General features: G+C 45.3%; 1 protein-coding gene across 3 annotated transcripts in view; it reads left to right on the top strand.

Moving 5' to 3' along the window:
• The window catches only part of SPIN1 (spindlin 1), a 98,427-nt gene that overhangs the window by 66,971 nt on the left and 11,993 nt on the right, over positions 1–19,463 (top strand). For all 3 annotated transcript variants that reach the window (XM_006154336.3, XM_027774137.1, XM_006154339.3), the window contains one exon: positions 15,394–15,647. In XM_006154336.3, the coding sequence (XP_006154398.1) occupies positions 15,394–15,647 (254 nt within the window). The remainder of the gene's footprint in view (positions 1–15,393; positions 15,648–19,463) is intronic.

Genomic DNA, 19,463 nt, shown 5'->3' with positions numbered 1-19,463 from the left:
CCGGCTCGTTCATGACTCTTCATTTCTCTCCAATCATTTGTTTGAATAAATACCTTCTCCAGGTAAGAAGCAAAGAGGATCACAGATGTTTACTTCGGGTTTCTCTACTTTTCTCCTTGAGTTGTTTGAATCTCGACACACTGTAGCTTTTCATTAGTAGTTGGCTGTAGCCCAGGGGTCCGGTTCGGTTCTGTTGTTCTGTGAGTGTCCAGTATGCTTTCACAGTACTGCTCTTTGTGATGGCAGGTTACTAGCCGGAAACAGTACTTTAGAGTGTGTCATATGGGAGGCTGAGGCAGGAGGATTAGGAGTTCAAGGCTATCCTGGGTGACATCCTGAGACTGTTGCTTAAGGATGAAAAGAATATTTCAACAAGGAAATATAGAAGCTTGAAGGACTTTTAAAAATACATTAATTAGGTCGTCAGGAAAGTCATGATGTATTTTTCTATGCAAAAATGCTTCACGCCTTTGCCGAGGACCCAGTGTATTCAGAAAGCACTAAAATAAAAAAGACCTGTCTTCACAGAATTCTCATTTTTGATCACAGAAGTTACTTTAATTTTTTGTTTATTTCAGTTTGACTAGAGAGAGACAGACAGAGAGAAAGAGAGAGAGAAAGCCGCCGGGTCCGGGACTCAAACCGTGGTCAGTCATGTGGGAATCTAGTGCCTTTAACCACCACACCACCTGACAGCCCCTGCAAGTTCATGTTTTTAATGTTGTCTGTCTTCTGTGTTGTTCCTGTAAATTTGCTGTTAAAATACATTAAACGGAAAAATGATAATAATAAACTTTGTCGAACAGCTAGTGCATTCAAGGCCCAGTCATCCATTTTTGAAAACGCCTCATTTTAAGAAGTAGCACATGGGGGCCAGCAGTTGGTGTAATGGCTATGTTGCTGGACTCCCATGTAGTCGACTGTGGTTCGAGTCTTGGACCTGGTGGCTTAAACTTACGCCGGGCGCATGTGCGTGTGTGCCCAAGATCCCAGGAGGAGGATGGAGGAGAAGGGATTGTAGCATGGGCATCCCGCCTGGGAGGTGGGGTGATTTCTCGCTTTCTGTTTCTCTCTGTCTTTTTGGTGAGTACACGTGCCCTATAGCAACCATTTCTCCAAAGGAAAAAAAAAAAAAGTAGCATATGATTCTAATTATTCGTTTTCCTTTAGCATTGTTAGAGGGAATACTCTTGCTCCATTTGCTGTTTCAGTCAAATCAAGTTGTTAGTTACATTAGATAAAAGTGATATCTATAAGATATTAATCCTTCTTTTGGAACTAAATAGATAGCATTCTAAAGTAAAAATGGCACTTGTCAAGTACAAGAATTGATGTCATGGGACCAGCAGTTGGCGTAATGGTTATGTCACTGGACTCCCATGTAGCTGACCGCGGTTTGAGTCTCAGACCCAGTGGCTTAAACTCATGCATGCCCAAGATCCCGAGAGGAGAGTGGAGGAGAAGGGATTGCAGCATGGCCATCCCCCCCTAGGGGGTTATTTCTTGCTCTCTATCTCTGTCTTTCTGGCGAGCAGACATACCCTATAGCAAAAACCTCAAAAGAAAAAAAAAAAGAATTGATGTCATTAAAATGTCTGTTTTTATGTATAGTTTCTTGCAGAATTAAGATATCTATTGCCTTAATTAGCAGTAGTTAAATTAAAAAAACAGTTTTCTTTAACTGCAAAGGTGAAAAACTTAAGTCACTGTAGATAATTTTGAAAACATGAGTAAATGTAGAGGAAGAAGATTGTTTCTTAATGCCATCATCCAGAGCATATAACTGTTAATTCAATGTGTATGGGTGTGTATATACATATATGTGTGTGTGTGTGTATGTATGTTATTTTTTAGTTTTAGTGTTTGTGCTAGATCACTGAAAGGGAGGTGGAAGGTGAGAGGGAGAAATCACCTCTGGTGGGGATCGCCACACCACGATACTGAGGACAGAAGTCTGACTGCTCTTCTTTTTTCTAAAATACTTTCCAGAGGGCCTGGGAGCGTCTCCCACAGACATTAACAGACCATTTTGACCTGTCCATAACAGGACTCTTCCTACATCCTGTCCCTGTCATTGGTATCTTTGTGATGTATATTAACCTCTCTTTTGCTGATCTTTGCAAACTTTCCTCTTCCAGTCTCCAACCTAAAAACTGTAAAACCTGCCTATAACCTCCAAGCTGTCCCCCATGGCCTGCTGTTTTAGGCTAGACCAATAAAAAACTCTTCACTCAATTCCAAACTTTATCTCTCACTCTCAAAACCAAAACAAACAAACAAAACCCCATGTTTGAATACCCTGAGAAAGGCATATTTGCTCTTTCTTGGCCAATCACAAATATTTGTGTTTAAAAATAAACTGCACTGGGGACCGGCAGGTGGTGTGGTTAAAGGTGCTGGACTCCCACCCACATGGCTGCCTGCTGTTCGAGTCCTGGACCTGGCGGCTTGCTTTCTCATTTCTCTCTCTCTCTCTCTGTCCCTCTCTGGTCAAATTAAAATAAATAAAATAAATAAATAACGTTAAATAATTCTTTAAAAAAGAATAAACTGCAGTAATGATTATGTCTACAAAGTTGGTTATTTAACAGTACCTTCTCTTCATTCTCTTGGAATTTGGGGCATGTACGCATACACACCAGTACGATTTTTTTGCTGCCAGGTCCAGGGCTCAACTGCATAGTCAGCCAGGTGGCAAACAGCCATCTTAACCTCCTCCACGCCACCTGCTGGCCCAATTTAATATATATATTTTTTAATATTATTTTTGAAGTTTTCTAGAGGGACAGTATGCTCATAGAGAGAGGAGCAGAGAAAATGAGAAAGCAAGCCACCAGATTCGGAACTTGAATCATGGTCGTCCATGTGGGAGTCCAACACCTTAACCACCACATCACCTGCTGGCTCCAATTTAATGTATATTTAAAAAATCATCTTCTTACATATTCATATGGGTCATCATATAAATGTTCGTGTTATTTTCTACATTTGTGAGTTTTTTCCATGGTTTTAATGGCTATGTTATTATTTCATTATGGAAATATACTGTGAATTATTTAATGAGACTTTTTAAAAGAATTATTTATCTGTTTGTTATTAGTATGATTACTGTTATGGGGGATAGAGAAACAATCCCTTCTCTTCCATTCTCCTCTCGGGATTTTGGGCACACATGCACACGTGCCCAGTGTGTTTAAGATGCCAGGTCTGGGACTTGAACCACTGTCGAACATGTGGGAGTCCAGTGATGTAACCATTATGTCATCTGCAGGCCCCATTATTCTTCATTTAACCAGAGAGAGAAAGTGAAAAATTGTGCAAGTGAGAAAGTAAGCCGCCTGGTCCAGGACTCGAAACCACAGTCAGCCATGTGGAAGTCCAGTACCTTAAACCAGTACACCACCTGCCGGCCCCAGAGGGACCTGATTTTAAATACTTTCGGTTTCCCCTGTAGCTGCAGCTTTGTAAACCTCTGTTAACTGTCTTGTGATAAATTCCTAGACATGGATTCATGAGACAGTGGAGACCCCAGGTGGTAAGGCTTTGCATGAGTATTGCCGAATTGTTTGCTAGGAAGAGTGTATCCAATCTGTAAGTAGATAGAAAATAATAGTACTGCGTCATAATTTGCATGGAAATAAATCATCCAAATGTGAGCGTGTGTGTGTGTGTGTGTGTTTTACTGTTTTATGAAAAGGTCAAATGAGTTGCACACCTGGACTCTGAGAAATTTCTAGATCTGAAGCTGACCGGAATGAGTGTGTATCAAAACCAAGTTGAGCTGAGGAACTCTAGTGCTGAACAAGACTTTCAAAAAGTGATAGTTTAAAATAGACCCTAGAATCCTGTTAGCCTGGACAGTGGAATGGCATGGGCGCAGTGACTGAGGCCATTTCAGGGTGGGGAGTTAGCTCAGAAGAGTCGGTATGGGAATGGAGGGTGCTCCTCTTACCTCTCCTTGACTCTGGCTGCTCACTTCCTGTGTGCTCGAGCTCCCTGGGTCCTGCTTCTGTCTCAGAAGCTGCGCCTGTTGCTGAGAGGCAGGCACTGTGACTGGGGCTGAAGACACGCAGTAGCTGCAGGTCACTGCATCTCCACCTGCACCTTCGAGTAGGAAAGCCAGGACTCAGGCAGCTGGAGCAGCAGCATGGAAAAGTGAGTAATCCTAGCTGAAGACCAGACCAGGAATCACCAGTGGCTGGAGAAAACCAGTGCAGAGGAGACCTGACCCCAAGAAAGAGAGTGAAAATGATCTTTAGTTATCAGAAAGCATGTTCACTAAAAGGAAAAACCATTCAAAAAAGATGATAAAAACCAGTTTGGGGAAGTTAAAAATATTAATATTATGTAAGATTTTCAGTGGATAGAGTAAAGAGAGCTGAGGCTTTCTTCAAGAAGCAAAGTGGGAGAGGGCCGCTGAAAGAGGCTTTATCTAGACGTACTAGCATTTGTCCAATGAGATTCTAACAGGATAAATAAAAAAATAATAAGTACGAAGGATAATTTTGCTCATCCCTTTTTAGATTGAACAGCTGCTAGAGAGGGATAATAAAGAACATGTGTCTCAAGGCCTAACAACACTTGAGAATCATAAGCACGATGAAAATTCCGAGAGCTAGCTGAAGAGAAAAGCAGTCCTCAACAGAGCACGGAGCAGGTCGGCCTCTTGAGAGCCATGGCTCCAGGTGATAGGAGAACGTGAAAGTGTTTTTCCTATCAAAATAAAATGAGGCAGAAAAGGTGCTTTTGTATCTACACCATGCGACTGAGGGTAGAATAGTGTTTGGAGGCTGGTGAGAATCTAGGAAGTCTGCCTTTGTGACCGCTGTCTGAGAGAATCATCAGAGGATATATCCAGAAGGACAGCATGTGCATGCAAAGGCAGTCTGCAAAAAACGTTCAAAGCAGTAAAAACCCTCCTTGCTTATTTCTAGATAAGGCAGTGTTAAAAAGATTACTTTAAGAGATAGTGGCAAAATGAAAGATAACAATTTGGAACGAAAGCTTACATTTCAGCAGTGTAGCAAAAATTGCCAGGTAAGGGGTTTTTGTAAGTCTTGCTTTGATGGGAGAAGGAAAGATGTAGGTTTTAATTGTAGCATTTGTTTATTTTTTTTTTAAAAAGAGATTTTTTTGCTATAAGGCGCGGAGAGACAAGAGACAAAGTGGGAAATCACCCCCTGGGGGGATGGCCACATCTCAGTCCCTTCTCCCTTCTCTTCCTGGGTCTTGGACATGCACACATGCGCAGTGTGAGTTTGAAGCCACTGGGTCCTGTGCGTGAACTACAGTCGACCATGTGGGAGTCCAGCGACGTGACCATTACACCATGTACCGGTCCCTAATTACAACTTATAATAGAAAAGTGTTCGCTTAGGTATGATGTTTGGGGAGCTAATGGTAATTACTGGAAGATTAGAAATAGGCTACATAACTTCCTGTAAAAGCTTCATTTGATGCCAAGAATCCTTGACCTCTGAGTACAGATGTAAGAGGAAATGCAAGTGAGGAAACAGGACGAGTAAGGAAGACCAGGAGGGCTGACTCTTGCTCAGAGTCAAAGTGAGAGAGGGCCGCTGAAAGACATCGTGAAGCACGATGCAGGGAGACTGAATTCCTCGTGACTGACTGGGGTTTTCATCCTGGCCCTGGAGGCTTGAGAAACATGTCGTGTGCACCCAGGATTCTGACGGTGGAGAAGAGGAGGAAAGACGATTGCAGTGTGACCAGGACTCAGTGGCATGCATGTGCTTTCCCCATCTCTTGAGCAAGCCCTGTGGTATTAAAATAAATAAATAAAACAAACACACACACACGCATTTTAAATATCTGTATACATGCACACACACATACGTGACCAGAAATATTACAGGGTTGTCTGAAATAATAATGTATTTTTGCATAGAAAAACAAAAAAAAGTCATGACTTTCCTAATGACCTAATATTTATCATAGCAAAAGTTAATGATTAAAGTTGATTAAAAGAAGGTGAGGGGTCTAGCAGGTGACATTGTGGTTAAGGTGCTGAATCCTACATGACCAACTCCAAGGTTTGAGTCCCAGACCTGGCAGCCTGAAATCCACTCCAGGTGTGTGTGTTGTGTGCATTCTCAAAATTCCAAGAGGAGAATGGAAGAGAAGGGATTGTAGCATGGCTGTCCCCCTGTGGGTGATTTTTTTACTTTCTCTGTCTGTCTCTGTCTCTGTCTCAAGTACACGTGCGCTATGGCAAAAGAAAACTTAAAACAATACAAAAAGAGGGTGAGGAAATAAAATCCACTCAAAAGGATGGCTTGTGCATCTTCATAGTTAAAGGAGGCCAGAGCCACTCTGAGGGTGATTCCTGTGCGCAGGTCTGAGTCCTTGGTGATGCTCAAAAGACAGGAACTTGATTCCTCCCCTCGGTGCAGTGGCATGGAAACTGCCTATTGGGAATGTGGTTGGAGGCGTCCATCAAGCATAGGAGGAGCAGCCACAGGTGACCCCTTCCAGGAGATTGCTGCTTGTGAGTGAGGGCAGGGTGGCCGGAGGAGGAATTCTCACTGGCCAAGTGTGTGTTAGTTTCGTTGAAAACCAAGGTGTAGAAAATCATGCCTCTGACTCTAGGAGGGAATGATTTCTGTTAGGCTGGTGCAAAAGTAATTGTGGTTTTGCATTGTGAATTTTAAATCATTATAACTAAGGTCCAAACACATCGTTTACTTACCAGAATAGGAACCATTACAATCAACACTTTTTTTTTTTTTTTTTTTTTTTTTTTTTTTTCCCGGGAAAATTTTTTTTTTTTTTCACTTTTTTGCCTGCGAGAAATTGTTTATTCTTACAGCATTAAAATCCGTGCTCTGGGATTCCATGAACTCCTGGAAAGCATCTTCTGCATCTTGCTGGTTGTGAAAGCGTTTTCCCTGTAAAAAGTTGTCAAGACGCTTGAAAAGAAGTATGGTCGGTTGTTGAGAGATCAGTTGAATATGGTGGATGGGGCAAAACTTCGTAGCCCCGTTCATTCAACTTGTGGCTGTGCAGCGTGCAGTCGGACATCAGCAAATAGAAGAATCAGGCCCTGCTGTGGACCAGTGCTGGCTGCAGGCGTTGCAGTTTTCAGTGCATCTCACTGATTTGCCGAGCTCACTTCTCAGACGCTGGTTTCACTGGGATTCAGAAAGTTTCAGTGGATCAGACCCCACCAACGCCCATGGCCTTTTTTCAGTGCAACTTTGGCTTTGGAGCTGCTCAGCGCAACCACTAAGCAGGCCATTGCTCGTTACCCACCTATTAAGTCACAATCCAGTTGAGAAATGGTTCTTCGTTGTTGCATGAAATAAGAGAAGATGACACTAAAAACCATGATTTTTTTTTTTTTTTAATTTTTCAGTCAGCTCATGAGGCACCCGCTTCTGAAGCCTTTTCACCTTTCGAAATGGTTTCAAATGCCACATCATCCCAGAATGGTTGGTGTAGGTAGAAGAGGATCAGCTTCAGTGATAACTAATTTCATCGGTGGCCGTTTTCGGTGTCCCCCACCGCGCTCCTCGTCTTCAAGGCCTCGTTGTCTTTGCAGAACTCCTTGAACCCCTGCACTGTATGTACATTAGCAGTTCCTGGGCCAGTGTGTTGTTCATGTTGAGAGTTGTCTCTACTGCTTTATGAACCATTTTGAACTCCAGTCAGAAAATCACTCGAATTTGCTTTTTGTTTGACATCATTTCCATAGTCTAAAGTACACATAAACAGTAAGTGAAAGTCATTAACAAGAAGCAAAGTGAGAAATACACATTAAAATGATGTATTGCAGGACCAGCAGTTGACGTAATGGCTATATCTCTGGACTCCCATGTAGTCGACCATGGTTCAAGTCCCAGACCCGGTGGCTTAAACTCAGGCCAGGTGTATGTGCATGTGTGCCCGAGACCCCGAGAGGAGAATGAAGGAGAAGGGGTTGTGACGTGGCCCTCCCCACTGAGGGTTGATTTCTCACTTGTCTCTTTGTGTCTCTCTGTCTGGTGAGTGCACGTGCTCTATAGCAAAAACCTCTCCAAAAAAAAAATGATGTGTAGCATAACCACAGTTTTAACTTAAGAATGTATCTAATATCAAATGGCAAATTTCAGCAGTGCAAACTGATTGCCTTTGCCCCAGCGTAATAGTTGTCAGGGTTCTCTGGAGAAAGGGGAGAGAAACTGACATATAAAGGGCATACAGACTGGGTGTGGAGGGAGGATGCGGATTAAGGAATTGGCTGTGATGGTTGTGGGGACTGACCAGTCCAAAATGCAGGGCAGGCCGAAGACCCAGATACTGTGACTGGCAAAGGAGGTGGTCTGGAGGCAGGAGCCACTCCAGAGGAGGCTGTCCTCTCCGGCAAGGGCTACCAGAATTATGAGGCTGATTCTGTTCTGGCTACCAAGTCCCTTCACGGTGACATCTAGACTGATGTCACACCACACAGCTGAGCACTCGGGCATAACTGAGCTGACACCTGGAAACAGCACACCGTGGATGGTGCTGCGTTTGCCTGCCATTCTGTCAGCAGTCGTGGGATTCTGTGTACATTACAGAACGGCACCTGGGTTGACACACTCTTTTCCCTCAGTGAGGTGTAGGAACCACACTTTGAGGAAAGCTTGATTCTGTGCAGAGGTGAATCACCGGGACTTGTGTATAAAGGTGAAAACAAGATATATGTAATTAGCTTATTCGAAGAAAAAAGTGTTACTAAAAAGGATTCCTGTATTCTAAAAGAGAAATGTCATCTTCGTTAGGCGTTTTCCTAAAGATGCCAGGCGGATGTCGTTGCATACTCTTGGAGATTATGAAAATGCCTCTTTTTTTTTTTTTTTTTGAGAGTTTTTTGCTATAGGGCGTGTGCACTCACCAGACAGAGAGACAGAAAGCGAGAAATCACCCCCCCCCCCAGGGGGGATGGCCACGCCGCAGTCCCTTCTCCATTCTCCTCTTGGGATCTTGGGTATGCACGCACACACGCCCGGCGTGAGATTTAAGCCACCGGGTCCGGGACTCGAACCGCGGTCGACTACATGTGAGTCCAGCGACATAGCCATTGCACTAACAGCTGGTCCCGAGGTCATGGGTACTAACCATAAAAAGACAGAGTAGGAGACAAGAAAACACCCCCAAGAGGAATGGCCACACTGCAATCCTTCCCCTTCCATCTCTTCTTCCTTTAGGATTTTAGGCACATACACCCACAGCCATTGTGTTTCTTAAACTGCAGAGTCTGGGACTCAAATTACAGTCAGCCATGTGGGATCTGGCTGCTTTAACTACCAACCCATGAGGCTGGCCCACCCAAAGGCAAAGGTAGTATAACAGTTAACATTTGCTATCCAGACCAGTTCCCCCTTCCTCAAATGACTTCACCATCCTAACCGGCAGACTCCTCCAACCCCCATTCACAGCGCTATAAACACTCTTTCTTGTTTTAGATTTTTGCCAGAGGGCATGTGCACTTTCCAGAGAGAGACAAAGTGGGAAATCACCCTCATGAGGTGACGGTGAGGCTTGTGGTCAAATACACGCACACACCTAGTGCACTTTTCAGACTGTTGGTCCAACGCTGAATCCTGCTGTCAGTCACAGGGATCTGGCACCTTAACCACACCACTGGCTGGCCTAAAAAAGCAATCCTTAAAAGGTAAACATTTTGTACAAATAAACCAAATAAATTTTCAAACTGGTAAGATAATTAGAAAAAAAAATCTTCAAATGGCTTCATAATTCATGATAACTACTGTAAATCTTTATATGGTTACTTCTTTGGTGGGGGGAGAGGTTGTTGCTACAGAGCGCATGCACTTGCCAGAAAGACAGAAACCAAGAAATCACCCCCTCAGGAGGGATGGCCACGCTGCAATCCCTTCTCCTCCATTCTCCTCTCAGGGTCTTAGGCGCGCACGCACGCACGCGCGCGCGCGCACACACACACACACACACACACACACACACACACGCACGCACCCGGCATTGTTTTAAGCCACCAGGTCCGAGACTCAAACCACAGTTGACTACATGGGAGTCCAGCGATATAGCCATTACGCCAACTGCTGGTCCCTGTGGTTATATTTTAAGAAAAATAACTAATCACTGGAGGCCAGCAGGTGGCATGGTGGTTAAAGGCACTGGACTCTCACATGGCCAACCATGGTTCAAGCCCCAGACCTGGAGGCTTGCTTTCTCTCTCTCTTTCTCTCCCCCACCCTTCCCTTTCTAGTCAAATTAAAATACATAAAGTTAAATAAAATAATTATTAAAAAAAAAGAAAAGAGAAATAATCAGACATAAACCTACAATCCCTTTACTGTGTTATTATTTCCAAATTATTGCACACACGTTGTAGGATAAAGAAATTATCTTAATACTGCTAAGAATGCAAATTTTCCAAACTCACTCAAGGTAAAAATAATAATAATAATAATAGAAACAAAAAAAATGTAATGTTCCATTAGAATTGGAATACCAGCTCATAATGAAAATGCATACACTGCCCAGATACGCTCACTGACGGCAGGGGCATTCCGGCAGCAATAAGGGCATTTAGTGCCTGGATTCTGTATCTAAATCCCACTTCCAAATAAAAGGAGTGGAAAGAAATGGCTGCCAAAGGTTTGGCAGAAAAAGCACAAGTGAACCTCAGACATCTTGTGTCAGAAAGCAAGGAATGTCTCAAAAGTGAAGTGTCACATCAAAGGAGAGAGCGAGCTGGAAGGACCTCAATATGCCCAAGCTGTGACAAGCCAAGGAAAAAGAATGACTATTTGAATAAAACACACTGGATATGTAAAAATTAAAAAAAAAACAATTAAAGGGTCTACAGTGATCCTTAAACAAGAGAAACCAAAAAAGAAAGTAACTCTATTCCTTCCACAAAAAAAAAGAAATCTCTGTAAGCAGGAAAAGGAACATCCTTTCCTCTTCTTATGGCCACGTCAGGACCCAACTGAGGCTAATAACAATCGTATTTGACATACGTGATGTAAGTAGTTAAACCAGGTCCAAACATTAAACCTAAGTTACAAGGTTAACGTTATAAGGATATAACTACAGACACACCAAACAAGTTAACTACAAATAAATATAATATTTTTTAAAAAAGTGGGGTCAGCAGGTGGCACGGAGGTTAATGCTGGATCCTTGGTCCTGGACCCCTTGGCCTGAGGTGCATGTGCACCCAAAATCTCAAGAGGAGAGTGGAGAAGGGACTGCAGTGTGGCCATCCCCCTTGTGGGGTGGGGGTGATTCCCCCATCCCGTCTCTAGTAGAGTGCACATGCCTTAGAGCAAAAACAAACTGAAAGTAAATGAATTAAACAAAAGCTCTAGCTCAGTTTCTGGAATGCATGGGAGGCCCAGGGCCCATTCCCACCTGCACCTGAACAGGCCAGGCACAAGCAGGGCTTCCCTCTCCCATCCATACTACCTCATACAAGCACACGTTCTCTGTCAAGAAAAAAGAATTGTTTTACTTTTTCCTTTTAAAGACATACAATAATCTAAAAACATTCCAGGTGGTACAAAAGAAGCCACTCACAGCAGCAACAGTGGTGCAGTGGTAATGCAATGGAGGCACATGGGAAAGGCTTACATCCCAGCCTCCCTGAGCACACCAACTAAACGCCGGCCCATGATCCGGGCTAGGTGCGGCCAACGCTGATAGGCAGCATGAAGACCCTGCTGGAACGTGTGCCTGTCTTTTTCTCTGCCACATTCTCAGGAAACCAATAAACTTCTAAAAGATTTTTAAAGGAAGAAAATGCCTTACTAGTCTTTTCCATTTATTCTCTCAACATTTGGATAAATAACCCTGTTGAATGGATCCTTACCCCCTCTTCTTCAAACCATTTTTTTAATTGCTAGAGGTCATGGGTACTAACCATAAAAAGACAGAGTAGGAGACAAGAAAACACCCCCAAGAGGAATGGCCACACTGCAATCCTTCCCCTTCCATCTCTTCTTCCTTTAGGATTTTAGGCACATACACCCACAGCCATTGTGTTTCTTAAACTGCAGAGTCTGGGACTCAAATTACAGTCAGCCATGTGGGATCTGGCTGCTTTAACTACCAACCCATGAGGCTGGCCCACCCAAAGGCAAAGGTAGTATAACAGTTAACATTTGCTATCCAGACCAGTTCCCCCTTCCTCAAATGACTTCACCATCCTAACCGGCAGACTCCTCCAACCCCCATTCACAGCGCTATAAACACAGGTCAAACTGTGGTCACTACATGGGAGTTTAGCGACATAGCCATTACGCTAACTTCTGGTCCCTTAAAATGTCTCTGAATCTATCTGCTGTGTCTGTAGTAGTTACAGAAAAGTGCTTTATTTAAACTGTTTTCTGCTCATTAGGTTTTGCACTGTGTCTCTCACTCACTCATTCTCTGGGTGGTCTGTTGGTTCCTTACTGTGAGCAGTATTGAATTTACCTCTGTCCTCGTCCCCTCTCCATCTAAAGCAAGGTACGTTCTTTCATTCCAGGTTACGCTGGGGGTCACCTTGCTGGTCTCACTCTGCATGTTCTTTCCTCCTGTTCTGGACAGCGTGTTAGCCTGTGACGTCAGGACAGGTCGCAGTCACTGCCCTCTCCTGCCGGTCCTGTGCTGGGGCTGCTCTGGGAGGCTCTCGATCCTCTAAGCGCCTTGAACTGTAACTTCAGGACGACTGCCTGGCAGCAGTCTCGCCTCTGTCCCGTCCTGCTGTGTCTGTTACCCAGCGCACCACCGACGGCTGATGCGGCTCTTGCCTGACCACGCTCCTCGCCCCACCTTTCCTTTCCCCTGAGAACCTGGAACCCTGTTGTCTCCTGTCACAATGTGCTGCTGCCAAATTCTGATTCTCTTTCCTTTACACATGATTTGGTCCTTTTTCCTAGATGGTCAGAGATCTTATGAGATGTCTTGGAGTCAGTCATTCTGGTCTCATTCTCCCAGCGTGTGCATTTGTACCTTCAGGTGTTTTATTTCAGCAAAGCTTTCTTTTTCTTTTTGGAGAGATTTTTGCTACAGGGCACATGCACTCCCAGACAGAAACAGAAAGACAGAAGTGAGAAATCACCCCCCAGGGGGGATGGCCTCACTGCAATCCCTTCTCCTCCATTCTCCTCTCGGGATCTTGGGCACGCACGCACATGCGCCTGTTGTGAGTTTAAGCCACCGAATCCGGGACTCGAACCGCTGTCGACTACATGAGAGTTCAGCGACTTAGCCATTACACTAACTGCTGTCCTGCAAAGTTTTCTTGATCTCTGGATTTTGGAACTGTTTTCTGTTGCTTTGATTTTCGTTTTTAGGTACTTACTGTTGCATGGAAGTTGAAGTCCCTCTTTAAACCATTCATGCTTTTGCCCTGCCTCTGCTGTCCCGCCACCTCCCTTACGACTCCCGTGGTCTGTCCTCTCAGGTCCCTCAAGGTTAGCCAGGCTTTCTGAAAACCTGTTCTAAGTGCGGGTGGCTTCCATGCCGTGTGTGATTGATCACACATCTCCTCTCACCTGGCCATTTCAGTTACCGTTAGGAAGAACCGCTCACAGGACAAGTGGAGACCCAGGAGAGCCAGGGTGCAAGGTCCAGTCCAGGCCCAGGGGCCCGAATGCCAGGGCCCCAAGCAGAGCCGGGAGGATGGCCGTCCCAGGTTGGGCAGGCAGGGAGCAGAAGGGGCAGCTGGCCCTGTCTAGCCCTCCGTGGTTGGAGCTGTCCATGCACAGTGAGGGCAGGTCTTTTCTCGTCATCAATCCCTATGCCAGGCTCCTCAGAAGGCTCATCTCTCCCAAAACCCCCCAGAGACACACCCGGAAACTCTGCTGGCTGGAGCTGTGCAGTCAGGCTGGCCCTCGAGTTCCCATCGCAGTTCACCATGACGGCCACTGTGCTCACTGGGTGTCTGATGATGGTTCTGTCCACCTTGTGGACATTGTGCTCCGCAGAACATCCTCCAGACTGCTCCTGACAGCACGCAGGTGCCGCTCGCGTGCTCCTTTCCGACACTGTAAGAGAGAGCGTGACTTTCCTAGCTTCAGAGTGCTCAGGCTCTTCTGTTTTCTGTGGTGTTTTAGAATAAGGCCCCTCTGTGCAGCTACCTGTCGGGCTTGTGGAGATCTGCCTCCGCGGTGTCTTCTTTGGCCCCCACCTTGCCGCTGCCTGGCTCAGTTAAGGTTGTCTCAGCAGGGTGTCTCACTGCCACGTCGACCTGCAGGGTCAGCCTTCCTGGAGGGAGGTTTGCTGGGTGTTTGCAGACCCCCGAGGGCCTAGGCAGACCAGGTACTTTCTGGCCTCACGAGGGTGGTCACCTCGTACCAGTCCCAGTCTCCCTGGCTGGAGTGCTGACTCCATGTGGCGAAGTACCACTGTTAGGACCAGCGCATCTGGAGGTTGTCGGATGCTGTCTTTGCTATTCCCCCAGGGCCTCTGACTTGGCTGATTACACCTAATTAGCCTAGAGTAAGTCACCCCAGGTTAGGATGTGTATCATCATGGCTTTAAATGTTACTACCTACAAAAGATTATTTTTTAACAAACTGTCACCTATCAGGTTGCTAATTGTGTTTGTTCTGGGCATGCCAGATCAGAGCATTAGGTCCTTGTGAGTGGGAGGAGTTCTCCGCTCAGTGCTCTTAGTGTCTCTTCCTGGGCGTGGACCAGCATCTGCCCACTTGGCTATGGCCTTCAGCCTACCTCCGAGGCACGCATTGTCCCTTGTCTTGACTTTCAAGGCGCAATGAAGATTTCTGGTATGAAGAGCCAAGTATATTATTTGTAAAAATTACATGTACATTTTTCACTCGCTAAAGATTGATGTTGTCCCAGTCATTGAACCCTGAGCTTCAGTGCTAACTGAGGTTGTATTTCCTACAGCAGTAATGGTGGCGTGGTGTACACGTGCCAGCCCGCACTCCAGTGTGAACAGGCTCAGTGTGTGCTGGGTTCTCATGGCTCAAGCCAGTAGGGACAGGATCATTTGGACATTAGAATGGGTGACAGTGAAGAGTTCCAGATTGATTTTTGGCTTCAAAGGAATTCATATTACAGAAAGTTGTGTTCATGTGTAACTCCTAGCGTAAACTATTTCGTGTAGTCAGCCCCTCTCTTTTATCTCGTGGGTCATCACAAGTTGCCGGAAGTAGGGGAAACTCAGAAAGCTGGAGAATGGATGCTTAGTGGGAGGTTGTGGTCGTTGCTGCCCATGCACACCGTTCAGGTGCACTGGCAGCCCCGTGGCTAACACTTGGGGGCGAAGGGCCTCACCCTCGTGCCAGCACTGTGCAGGCGCTCGTGGACGCCAGACTTGGGGTCCCCTGGAACGAGGGCATGCTAGCCAGGAGTGGTGTTGGCCCTGGGTGTGTGCGCTTTGAGGTAACCCTTGTGTGTATGTGTGCGATACAGAAAACACCGGAGCACCGTGGGGCCCAGCAAGCCCGTGTCCCAGCCCCGGCGGAACATCGTCGGCTGCAGGATTCAGCACGGGTGGAAGGAGGGGAACGGCCCTGTGACCCAGTGGAAAGGAACCGTTCTGGACCAGGTGCCTGTCAACCCTTCTTTGTATCTTATAAAGTACGATGGATTTGACTGTGTTTATGGACTAGAACTTAATAAAGATGAAAGAGTCTCGGCGCTCGAAGTCCTCCCTGATAGAGTCGGTAAGTGCCTTGCCTACTTGTGCTTTAAAAATGATACAGAAATGAGTGTTTTGATTGTTCTTTTACTTTACCAATACTTCTACTTTTCTTACAACTCAAACACTCCTGATGGACATATAAATCAGTCCCCTGAAAATGCAAAAGTTTCCAGACAAGATGTTCTGAATCCACAGTTGAAGGAACTGTGAAGGATATTAAGATGTAGCATTTCCCCAAAGAAGTTCGTACTCTAGTAGTTTCTGATATGGTCCTTTTTAATGTTTTCGCTCACCACTGTCTGGACTCTGAGGGGCCATTTGTCGTGAGCTCATATGCCTTGTACGCTGTTGGAGTTATCAGGTCCAGAACTAAGAGCAGCATTCACTGCAGAACCGTGACGTCATGTGACCATCCCAGGGCGTGTCACATAAATGACTGCGGTCTGTGCCAGAACACGTGGGTTGAGCAATGTTAGTGGAAGTGAGTAGCTGCCCCTCCGTCCTCTGATGTCACACAGCATTGGCTTTGCCTTGTGCATTTTCCTAAGGCATGGGGTCTAAGCTAAGTAGTAGTCAGGGACTGTATTTTTAAGTAGAATGGGATAAACCTTAATATTACTTTCTCCAGCATATTTTGAAGTGTTTTTATTACAGTGATGCTGCTACTACTTTGAACACTGGTTCATACTTTTAGAATTGTTTTTAAAGGTCTGTGCCTTTAACATGAAGCTTTAGATCGAAACATAAAGGACACAAATTTGAGGATCAAATTGTCAAGGGGAGAAATAAATAGAATCCTTTCCTTTGGATTGTGCCATTTTATATATATGTTTTTTTTTTTTTTTTTTTTTTTTTTTGAGTGGTTTTTGCTATAGGGCTCGCGAGAGAGACAGACAGAAAGCGAGAAATCACTCCCCAGGGGGGATGGTCACGGCACAATCCCTTCTCCTCTTGGGATCTTAGGCATGCACGCACACGCACCTGGCTTGATTTTAAGCCACCAGGTCTGGACTTTTGAAGCACAGTCGACTACGTGGGAGTCCAGCAACATAGCTATTACACCAACTGCTGGTCCCATGTTGTTATATTCTTGGGATATAGGAGTCTCTCCAGCAAGTTTCTTCTTTGCTGCATGTAACTCTATTTTGTTAATCATCCCTTTAGGTAACAAAAACTAAACCTTTGCTTCTCCTATGTAAGCATAATTCGGGATTCACAGAAGTCCTTCAAATTGCGGTTCGTGGTTTTTTTTTTTTTTTTTTTTTTTTGTAGTTTGCCAGAGGGCAGATGCACTCATTGGAGAGTGACAGTGAAGAAGAAAGAGAGAGGGAAAGTGAGAAAGCACCCCTCAGTGGTCATGAGACAGTCCTTTCTCCTCTTGCTGGGATTTTGGGCCCTCACACATATGTACTCCGTGTGTTCTCCAGCCACTGGGTCTGGGACTTGAACTACATGGTCAGCCACGTGGGATCCAGCCTTCTCAACACCATGCCATGGGCTGGCTGAAATTCAGATTTGTGTTGTTATTCCTGAAGTAGTGTTGAATCTTCGACATTTTCAACATTCTCACCTGTTCTCAAGTGTGACTGAACACAGCCACCCACTCCCCCTCCTTATGCACATCCTGAACTTCTTGACCCTCACATCAGTCCATTTGGCCCATATGGAACTTTGACCTGTTAGAATCTTACCTGTAGGGCTTAAAGGAATATTACCCAAATACTTTCATCAATTATTTGTGCTAAATAATGGCCATGCCTTTTTTTTTTTTTGACCGAGGCTGCTAGAGCATGTGAACCTTCTTGTGCTGCTCCCGGGCCTGGGCACCTCTGCCCTTCTGCCCTCCTAGACAGAGATGAGCACTTCTCACGGGGTGGGGCTGCAGTTCCTGAACGTCTTGTGTAGTGCTGGACTATCTGTTTCCAGCAGTAGGCATGGGTTGCTTTGGGCAACAGAAAAGCTACTTTAAAAAAGAAATCCAAAGCCTCTTGTGCACATCTACGGCCTCTCACGTGCTTAATTCAGTTAGCGTCAGTTGCTGTGATTTTTAGTATTCACTGTGCTACTCGAGTCTAAAAAATTATTTGCCCTTTCACTTACGTTCCAGCAGGAGGATAGCAGTCTTCCCTCATTTACTTAGGGCAGTACACTCAGCTGCATTTACAGTTCGGTTTTCCTTAAGCAAAAAAAGTGGAGAGAGCAGTAAGCCAGTCAGCTAGAGGGCACACGATGGCACGGAGCCAGGGTCCTCAGAGCAAGGTCTGGGACCCCAGGCGTTTCCTCAATCCCACACAGAAGGTTCGAGAGGCCAGTGGTTTCTCTGAAAGTGAAACATAGTTTAGCCTCTTCAGTCTCCGCTCTGCACAGTGGAGTCCCTGCTGCCATATTGGAAGACCTGCCTAGTTCCATGAACATTGGGGTACTTTGCATGAGCAGTGTGTGAGATTATGAAGCCATACAGTTGTAAACAGCATACATTCGAAATGCAAGACTGGCAATTTTTTTTGAAGAGGTTTTTGCTTTAGAGTGTGTGTGCATGCTAGAGAAACAGACAGTGAGAGGGAAAGGGAGAAATCACCCCCAGGAGGGATGGCCATGCCACAGTCTCTCTTCCTCCATTCTCTCAGGATCTTGGGGACTCACACGCTCCTGGTGTGATTTTTCAGGCCACAAGGTCCAAGACTTAAACTGTGGTCGGCCATGTTGGAGCCTAGCAGTGTTAACTGCTGCGCCATCTGCTGGTCCCAAGACAATTTTTTAAAATTGTGATTAAAAAAAATTTTTTTTTTCTCTTACCCATGTTTAAGTGTATAGTTTAGTAGTGTTAAATATATTCACATTGTGGGACCAGCAGTTGGTATAATGGTTACATTGCTGGACTCCCCCATAGTTGACTGAGGTTCAAGTCCTGGACTCGATGGTTTAAACTCACACCGGGCCATGTGTACATGAGGGCCCAAGATCCCGAGAGGAGAATGGAAGAGGAGGGATTGTGGCGTGACCATCCCCCCCCGGAATGATTTCTCGTTTTCTGTCTTTACAGAGTGCAGACGCACCCTATAGCAAAAATCTCTCTTGAAAAAATAAATACACATACACACAGATGTATATTGTTGTGGAATATACCTTCAGAACTGTTTTATCTTGCAAATCCAAAACTCCGTATCCGTGAAACAGCTACTCCCCTTCCCCTTCCCCGTGCCCCAGCCTCTGACAGCCACCCTTTTAGTACTTTGTCTCTGTGATTTTGAGCTTCTAGCACAGCTCAGCAGTGAGATCACACAGTATTTGTCTTTCTGCGACTGGCTTGTTTCAGTAGCATCCGTGGGGCGGGGCTGCCTCTTGAAGGCTGAGAGTTCGCCACTGTGTATGTATTCCTTTCCACTGGTCTGTTTGCCCGTGGACATCCGGCTGGCTGCCCCCTCTAGGTAGGGTGTAAAAGTGAACTTGGGTGTGCACACATACCTCTTTGGGATATATACCCAGAGGTGACGTTGCTGTATATCATATGTGGTAATGTGTGTATATACATTCACATAGAAGTACACACACACACACACACACACACACACACACACGCTCTTCTAGGACCTCAGTAAGGTGTGGGAACATAAAGAGATTCTGAGGTCCAGGAGTCTGACAGGTAGAAACAGGTGGGAATTTGGAGGGGGTGGGGGGGGGGGGGGGATTTTGTTTTGATTTTGTTTTCTGTTCTTTTGTTTCGTTTTGTTGGTGTATGTGTATATGTCACTGTAGAGAATGATATGTAATTTTTGATGATTATTGCTTATGTCAGCAAAGAAAGTCACCATATATGTTGAATGTCCTTATTGAATAG

Source organism: Tupaia chinensis, unplaced genomic scaffold (assembly GCF_000334495.1).
Source record: "Tupaia chinensis unplaced genomic scaffold, TupChi_1.0 Scaffold000404_1, whole genome shotgun sequence".
Taxonomy (NCBI): Eukaryota; Metazoa; Chordata; class Mammalia; order Scandentia; family Tupaiidae; genus Tupaia; species Tupaia belangeri.
Note: the sequence above shows the minus strand (reverse complement) of the source record. Positions and strands in the feature narration are given on the sequence as shown.